This window comes from Macrosteles quadrilineatus, unplaced genomic scaffold, assembly GCF_028750875.1.
Source record: "Macrosteles quadrilineatus isolate MER2022 unplaced genomic scaffold, UCM_ALF_1.0 Scaffold_6__1_contigs__length_79288215, whole genome shotgun sequence".
In the NCBI taxonomy this organism is placed as follows: domain Eukaryota; kingdom Metazoa; phylum Arthropoda; class Insecta; order Hemiptera; family Cicadellidae; genus Macrosteles; species Macrosteles quadrilineatus.
The window spans coordinates 67,871,138-67,880,683 of record NW_026542599.1 but is presented as its reverse complement, the minus strand read 5'-3'; the positions used below and the strand labels follow the sequence as shown (position 1 = coordinate 67,880,683).

The window sequence follows — 9,546 nt, the reverse complement described above, 5'->3', positions numbered from 1 at the left end:
GATCTTGGTATCGATTCGTTACACTGTTCCTTTTTTTATTATTCAATGCAAAAACATGTTGTTTTTCTAATATCAGCTGGTTATATTCTTCAAACTCAAAACAAACAGACGATCTGTAGAGCATGAATGTCAGAATGTCAAATAACGTAAATAATCTAGGATAAGAATACAATCTCCTAAATTTTATATATCATTTCTATTTGACAAGGCAGTTCAATTTTCATTTAGCAGGATGTTTGGCCATTTATCAAAATATATTTGCAGCAACTGGGTAAATGTAAGTGTACTTAATTAAGCCAATTTCTTTTTCATCAAACAGTATTAACAGTGTAGTGAAGCTAATTTAAGTTACTGGTAGGCCTAGGCCTAGGCTGCACTTTACATCCTACAAACAGCCGAATGAAAATATCGATCGATACATCGATAACTCGATATATCGTTTGGTTAGTTAGGCAAGGTTAACCTAACCTAACCAAACAAACGATATATCGAATGAAACAATCGAATAATCGATATTTTCATTCGGTTGTTTGTTGGACGTAAAGTAAAGTGCAGCCTAGGCCTACATACCCTTAAAATTCAGATTATTAGTCTTGATTTATTGGTAATATATCTCGTGTTTGTTGGTATGTATCTTTGTGGTTGACACACTTCCTTCATTGACGTTTTGTTTTTATCTAAAATATTGTAACCAAGCATTTAACGGGACTGTCATATTTAGTAGACTATAGTTATTTGTTTAAACCCTAGTGTTGTTGCTACCAACCTCATAATGTTTACATAAAAAGCCCATTACATGATAGACGAATGACAAGTCAAAGTTAAACTAGCCTATTAGTGTTAAAAATAAGAGCTCTGGGGTACAGTTTCAATTGGTGTGAACCTGGCAATAACTCCAGCAATAATTAGTGCGCACGCCCTATAAAATCTATTGCTGGCCGTTTTGCGGGAAAATACGGCCGCGTAGGTTATTACTGAGAGTGTCAGCTCATAGAGGACACATTAACGGACATGACAGGATAAACATCATGTACTTGTACCTGGGGGTAAGTCAGCAATAAGTAGTGATCGCGCCCGAAAACATCTATGACCGGCCATTTTACGGAAAAATACGGCCGCGTAGGTTATTACCGAGAGTGTCAGCTGATAGAGGACACTTTTACGGACACGACAGTATTAATAATATGTACCTGGGGGGTAATTTAAGGGGGGTTAAGACCGCAATAAGTAGGCTATGCTAATATTGATTGAAACTATCGAATCGAAAATATTGATTGATAATCGATATTGGTTTTTAAATATATCTATTATTAAATGAAAGTGACATAACCTAACCTAACTAACCAAACTTGCTGATAATGAAAAAAAAAATTGCACGAAGGTTTACTTATCAAGTCGATAGTACGTTAGTTTAAATCGATATCAGCATAGCCCAGTTTAGAAACTGTACCCGAGCTCTGATTACCAGGTTACAGTAACCTATGGTATAAACTGTAAAATTGGTGTAAATCAGTTGGCAAATGAATGTATTAGGCCTACATTTCAATTGAATGGAAATCGGGTGGGTAAGATAGACTCACCCGTACAAACAACCGAATGAAAATATCGATCGTTGATTATTCGATTTAAGTAAGGTAAGGTTAACCTAACCTAATTAACCATACGATCTATTGAAACAATAGAATAATCAATATTTTCATTCGGTTGTTTGTGCCAATAGATACGGAAGTCTACCCAACCGGGTTCCAGGGAAAATTTTAACAATATAACTTAAAACAACTTTAAAGTTACGAAGACCATTCATTACATTTTCTTGAAGAGTATTTATTTCTTAGTTAAGGTTATTATTTTTTATAAGCCTCAGTAATCATAACTTATAAAAATGGGTTTATCAATACAATCTTAAAAAAGGAACATGGAATTATACATATTCATTTTTTAGGTTTTTCCACGGTCTACTCTTCTCAGAAGACAGCTCTTGCCACAAAACTGTCGAACACTTTCTGATCAGACGGGAAACCTAAAGATTCAAACTTCAGAAGCTAGAATTCGTGAAATATTGAGTAAAAGGTTTCCCTCTGCCGAGTACATAGAAGTAACAGATGCCTCTGGTAAGATAAATAAGCTTGTTAAATTTGTCGTCAGGTGCATTCAGTTTTTAGAATATTTCATTTTGAATTTATAGTTGACTCACTTTTAAAATGAACCCCCTTTTATTTCCTTTGAATTCAATGTACATCATAACACATCTGAAATGCGGAACATACAAAGGTAGGTATTTTAGGTATTTTAAGCCAAGTATGAATAGAGATAAGTGGCGCGATCTTGTAGTCTTGTTACTGACAAAGGCCGACATGTTCCTTGGACAGGACTGTTAATTAATATGCATACAGCCAATGCCAACTAAGGAACCTACACAGCACGTCTAATTATCAGGATAGTACTGCGGATAGTCGTAGTACTCACTAGTACTTACTCACTAGCGCAGACGTTAATCCACACCAGGGAGTATTGCATCCACAGATCATGCCTATAAATATCCACAATTCGTGACCTCAAAGTAGTTGGATTAGGATGACGCCACGGTCCCAGTCTAAATCCTTTACTCCTAGACTATTGTAGTAACTTTGATGCATTTCAGAAGTGACTGTAATTGGGGATTGTACGCAAACTGCTATTGCTGGAATCAAATCTATCCATCTAAATGTAACAGAGTTATTACAGTAGATCGCCTAATGGGATCAGACCTAGGTCGAATAACTCAAAAGGTCGATAAAAACAGGAATCGCTAGGGGCTCAAAAGCGCATTCTAAAAATCCGCAACGATGACATCATAGTTTAGTTCAAAATTCCTCCGTTAACAGCGTTGTAGTAGAGAGCACAGCGCGTAATTTTTACTTCACTATTTAATTATAAAATTAAGAAAGATTATAAAATTAATTTTAAAATGTTTCAATTATTAAATTAAACTGTCATAACCTAACCAAACTAACCAAACGTGCTGATAATGAAAAAATCGAATGAAGGTTTACTAATCTAAAAAATAGTTTTGTTCATAAAATAAAATTATAAATGCCTAAAATTCAATTTTATAATTTTCCTTTTAATTATAAAATTACTGTCATAACCTAACCAAACCAACCAAACTTGCTGATATGAAAAAAAAAATTGTTGACAAAAAGTTAGTGCTGCCAGCGGGATTCGAACCCAGTATCTTCGGTTTATCAGCTCGGTATGCTATCCACTACACCACCGAGGCCGATGACTGAATTCCGTATCATTGCGGTAATGGTGTTCCCTCAAGAGGAGATCTGACAGCTCTACTACAACGCTGTTAATGGAGGAATTTTGAACTAAACTATGATGTCATCGTTGCGGATTTTTAGGGTGCGCTTTTGAGCCCCTAGCGATTCCTGATTAAAACGGGCAATCCCTAAAAACATAACAATATGAAGGGCAATTCATTTGGAATTGTATAATCTTTATTTTGAAGTCGTACTTGCATTATGCATAAAATAAACTACACTTATGTCTTTTTTTTCACATCGATAGAAAAGTCACAAATAAACGTACAAAACACGGTTAAGTCAAATACTTTCAGCGGAATAAATTACAGTTGTAGGCAAAAGTCAATAAAAAAATCTTATTTTAATAACTTTAGTAGTGTACAGTAATATTAATTGATGCTTTCCAAATCTATCGTAATACATTAAAAATTATCTTTAATATCGTCGAAAATTTAAGATTACAAGCAACCATTTTGTTACCAACAATTTGTGTTGTTAGTTTACTCCAGCGATAACATAATTCTAGATGATTATATTACAAAAATAGCAGCTGTTTGAAGAGGCATACAATTTTTTTATAAATACAAAATAACTTAGGCTATTCTTAGTCACATCCTGTGGAGATAAGCGTATGGTTCCCATCGCCGAGCGTGAAATGCCAAGATTCCCAGAAAGCGGCGGTTAAACAGAACTGCTCTCAAAGCAAGGTCGGTTAAAACAAACTGTAATATTTTACAATTGAAGGAGGATAATCCGATTATCAGTTAATGCGAGGTCGCTTAAAAGGAGGTCCACTGTGGTTCTAAACTTTAAAGAACGGAAGCTATTTGTATTTCGATAATCACAGAAATAATGATCATATACAACGAAGACTACCTTTGTAACATGGTCTTTAAATGGTTATTTAAGTCATTTTAGGTTAAAATAACCTGTGGTAACTGTCATCTGTACTAGTTCTTCGGGTTGCAACCACTTTTTTAGCCTGTCGGCTCATTTTTCAAATAGAAACTAGAAGTTACAAAAATGTTCCTCTTCAATGTTGGATATCAGAAGTTGTCACATACGGACATCAAAATAGCAATTTTTGTTAGCATTTAACAATAAAATAACTATTTTAATTCATCAACAATTAGGATAAACATATTTGTAATTTTTGTGTTCCATTAAATCACATCATTGTTTGAAAAAAAATGTATCCACAGTAAGTATAAATCCTCTCTGATTTTCTTTCCGAGCCTAATTATAATCATCTTACAATGTCAGGTATCTTTTGTAAGGGCTCTAGGCCTGAATAGGTTTTACGGCATAATCTCGATAACAAGACTCTCATGGGGACAGTTAAATGAAGCAATGTGTTGTTCAAAGGTTTATTGCGGCCATTTTCCATCACGATTGTAAAAAACAATACACAACGTTTCGGGATCTGGAATCTGATCCCGTCCTCAGGTGAAAAAACTTAACTAACACATTACAGCTAACAATACACAAACGCCCAACCTAAGTTGGAATACACTACAGAGGGTAGCAGTCAAAAAATATGCACTGTATAGCTCAGTCAAGTCATGATACAACATGCAAATAATAACCAATCACAAAACAGTAAAACCAACAAAATGGCGGTTAATTCTGTTTATTCCTATCACGAGTTTTACTAAGAATTAATATAACATGCGAATTTTGAGAAGAACTCGTTATTTCTATATTTATTGTTCTTTTATCTATTTAGTTCTCCTCAAATTTCGCATGTTACGTTAACTCGTAGTAAAACTCGTGATAGGAATAAACAGAATTAACACCCATCTTGCGGCATCGTACATCGCTCCGCCATTTTGTTGGTTTTACTTTTCCACCGGAAGCCATTTCTGTTGTCTCCGTGTTTCCGATTGGTCGGCCATGTTGCTTCAGTATCATTGGTTAAGTCATTGCGAACGGTGCTATTAGTGTTCCATTGTGTGAGCTTTTTAGTTACACCTTTTATAGATTATAGTGTTTTGTAATTGGTTATTATTTGCATGTTGTATCATGACTTGACTGCTATACAGTGCATATTTTTTGACTGCTACCCTCTGTAGTGTATTCCAACTTAGGTTGGGCGTTTGTGTATTGTTAGTTGTAATGTGTTAGTTAAGTTTTTTCACCTGAGGACGGGATCAGATTCCAGATCCCGAAACGTTGTGTATTGTTTTTTACAACCGTGATGGAAAATGTCCGCAATAAACCTTTGAACAACATTAACTCACAGGGCCGGATTTACCTTTATGCCGCCTGTAGGCTACAAGTCCTCATGCCGCCCCTTATATATGTACATATTTACTGCTGAAAACATATTTATAGGAAAATTACCCCCGCTCTACCTCGTGGTAATATTTGGTTATTCATGCGCACAGACTAATTTTTGCCGATCTGCACGGTACCGCTCGGTGGTCGGCGATCGAAAATACACGTGCAAACATAAAATATAACCTACGAATACTATTACTATATAATCATACCAATCAACTCCACCTGTATACTATACAAAATAACATGATATTACAAAATGAAATGAATGAAATGTATCATATTACAAAATATCATAAATATTTGGATTTATAATGTTAATGTTACGTCAAATAAAATACATTTGAGATCATTCTAATATATAAGAAATGTATACATTTCTGTGCTACCGTATTGAATATCTTTTAATAGTGGAAAATTGTTAAATTAAATTTAGATAGTTCTGCAAGGTGAAATTTAAGTTGACGAAATTATTTGAATCACTGGTTTATTAGTTGAAATATTTACAACGACAAAAAAACTTTGTGTATAGTCCAATACAAGTACTTCATTGAGTGATTAACAAAACCGACTGACTGTATGGTAGTGTAAGTGTCAGTGGTGGGGAGGGGGCTGTCGGCTGTCACGTCGGCGTCGTGGCTGCCGCTCCTGGTCGTACATCCACCAGCTGCAGCCCGCCTGAGAGTCGCCAGCTTCCAGTGTGGCCAACACCAGATCGCCGCTCGCTGCGTGTTGGCGCAATGCGATTGTACATATTAGATTGTGTAATAATACGTATGTCGAAATAGAAAATAAGAATGTATGAATATTCTAAAAGCTTTATTTAAATGACATGTATACTTGAATTTGTAAGGAAAATAATATTGCACGTAAACAAAAATTATTTTAATGTTTTTAATCTGCCGCCCCTAAATTTTGCCGCTCTAGGCTGCAGCCTACTTAGCCTATTTAGAAATACGGCCCTGTTAACTCACCATCACCAACAATGAACTTCAAATAAATAAAGCAACTTGTTATCGAGTTTCCTCTTTATACATGGTCACCGACCACTTTGTCAATAATAAAGAATGGAAAGTTACAATTTGACAATTGCAAGACTAAGTGGCATAAGTAGAAATGATAACTTCATTCTGTATGTGCCTTCCGTCAAAGTCTAGACCTACACCTGCCACCATGTAGTAATGAATGACAGTCTGTATGGCCATGCGTTTTATAATTGTTATTTGTGTTTATGTGATAGATTCTAAGTTTAGCTTGACAATGATGCCACAGGCGTCAAAACCGGTTGCCTTATAGACATCAGAATTACTTTGACGGAAAGAAGGTAATTTAACGTCTTATAAGATAAACCTATCTATTTACAAACCTTCGTCTCGCACGGGACAAATGAAAGTGACAAAGTGATGTTGAAATATTTTAATTTTGTTCATGTTTAAAATGTGTCTCCTACTGAGAAGACTCACCCACTGTAAAGAAGCTATTAAATTTCAAGTTATTTCAAAATACGAGGCATGTTTTTTAAGTAAGTACCGTTTAAAAATTTCTCTGCTCTAGCGCTGCGATTGGCAATTTTGACATTTGCGCTGTGTACATGCATCTATTGGCAAGACTGCGCCGGAAATTCGGCAACAATCGGCCATGTTTACATCTGGTTTCGAGCATTTGAAATTGTGCCGCCAATTGAGACTGCCGCCGCCTGTGAAGTGCACGCTGTAGTTTGATTTTTAAGTGCTAAAGGTGTGAAAGCCATTTAAATTCATCGACAGATTAGTGAAGAGTTTAGTGAGAACAGAATTTAATTTTGGGTTCATTGTGAGCGAGTTAAAGTCATTCAACTGTATGAATACTTTGTGTTGAATTTGGATTGAAACTGTTTGTTTTCAGGTGGCTGTGGAGCAATGTATGAAATAGCAGTGGTTGCAGGTGAATTTAAAGGACTCACTATAGTCAAGCAACACAGACTAGTCAATGAGGTAGTTTATTATTGTTTATTGCATTTCAAAACGTAAACTAAGCCACGTTAACAAGATTGTTTGGTAGTTTTGTCTTACAATGATAACATGATGAATTGGTCTCTGGAGCGTCAAGAGTTACCAAAAATATGATTAAGCTCACTCAGTGGCGGTCCCAGGGGGGTTGGGAGAGATATATCCCCCTCCCCGAAATATATTCTATTTTATTAGCTAACATACTATTAGCTTGAGCATATTAGAGTTCAAATATGTATAAAAATATGTTTTTAGGATTTCAATTCCACATTTTTCCAGGGGATATTCCACAGCCCCAAGAAACAAAATTATCTTTTGCCGGCCATCTTGTGTCATAATGTGTTTGATAAGCGATCAAAAATTCGTTTTCTTTCATTTGTCTTTGCAGTTTGTGTCTTTTTTTGACATCACAAAAAAACATCCTTCATCAAAATTAAATGCCGAATTGCAAAATTTGGAGGCTTTTTTATTTAATTATTATATTTCAAATTAGTTATCAAAAATTATTTATTAGGCCACTGAGAGTAAGGTACAAAAGAAACATCCACACTTAAATGGTGCCTAAGTGGCTGGTGTCTAGGGAAAAGTCCAACACCACCCCCTTGCCGTCCAATGCCCCCTATAATGCTCACGGTGGAGGAAGACCCTTTGCGACAGGAATTTCAGCAAAGTGTACACTGCTCAGGCCTTGTTTGTCACAACATACTAGAGGAAAGGACACAGTCTTCCCATAAGCATGTTTCCTCCTCCATATCAAACTTCTCTGTGATTCAGGTTACACAGTTTTTTCTTAAAACCACAGCCGCCTTTAACTACATGCCGTGGCCTTATATGATTGGCAAAATCACAAATGGTGTTGTTTAGTGACACGTCCCATAAGATAACATAGCAGACAGGTGACATCAGCTCATTAATTCGCACTTTATTGATTTAGATTTAAATTTATGAACATAAATTTATTAAAATATTGAAAATAAAATATACAGAATTGAAAACCAACACAATATGAATTAAAAATCGATATCTGTACATTTTAAGTGGAGTCAATATTGTCATAGTCCAGTAACCAATCTTTCGTAAATACACAAATACCATTAGCTTCTTCCAAACAAAACAGCTGTTAAAACACCACTTGTGACGTTGCCACTTTGAAGGCCGCGGCTTGGAGTTAAAGGTGGCCGTGCTTACAACAGTGATTCAAATTAAATCAATGCAGCTTAGCTTGTATTGTCTAAGCTGTTGGCATGTATGAATAAATAAATTTACTTCATGATTTCCATTTGGTGGTACAAATAAATAAGAGATATACATATATCTTAGCTTGTGTGTATGTTTTTTTTTATTGTTTCATGTTTTAGGCTTTGAAAGAAGAAATAAAAGACATGCATGGACTTAGGATACACACAGCATTGCCAGGAAATCCTAGTTGACACTAAAATGTCACATTTATTTGTCGGACAAACAATTACGAAGTCGTTAAGAATGTTATCTGAGCTATTGTGACAAATTAAATTATTGAGATATGTAATTTTAATTTGTTATTTTTATTGACCCCTCCTATACTGTTTTGATTGACACAAGAAAATTTTGCTTCTGGGTTTTAAGCCCGAGAACAGAAACGTTGAAAATGTACAATAACAAAGTGCACTCCTATTGCTTGTAAATAAAGTATAATAGTTCCAAATGAATGGTAAGTATTTAGATTGAACTAAATTTTGCTTAGCTTCATTCTGCATAAAAGCTGAGCAATGTTTTTTTTTTATTATTTGCTGTCCTGTAGTGTGCAGATGTCAAATTGGTTTTACTTCTACATTGTTTTTTCTGACCTGTGCACATTTGCCATTTCACACTGACTGACAAAGAATATCAAAATATGAGTAACTTATCAAACAGCAGCACACACTCTGGTGTTACCTAATGTCAAAAATAGTACCATAATAATTATATACATAATGTCAAAACAATATCAACAGGAAGTACAAGATTAAATG

The 9,546-nt window shown here is 35.1% G+C and overlaps 1 protein-coding gene across 1 annotated transcript; it reads left to right on the top strand.

Annotated features, from left to right (window-relative positions):
• The first annotated feature begins 100 nt into the window (after positions 1–100).
• Positions 101–9,070, top strand: LOC128997087 (bolA-like protein 3). The gene is made up of 4 exons (XM_054422665.1): positions 101–277; positions 1,943–2,111; positions 7,452–7,540; positions 8,914–9,070. Exons 1-4 carry the CDS (start codon positions 233–235, stop codon positions 8,983–8,985), a joined length of 375 nt encoding a protein of 124 aa, XP_054278640.1. The 5' UTR covers positions 101–232; the 3' UTR covers positions 8,986–9,070.
• The last annotated feature ends 476 nt before the right edge of the window (positions 9,071–9,546 follow it).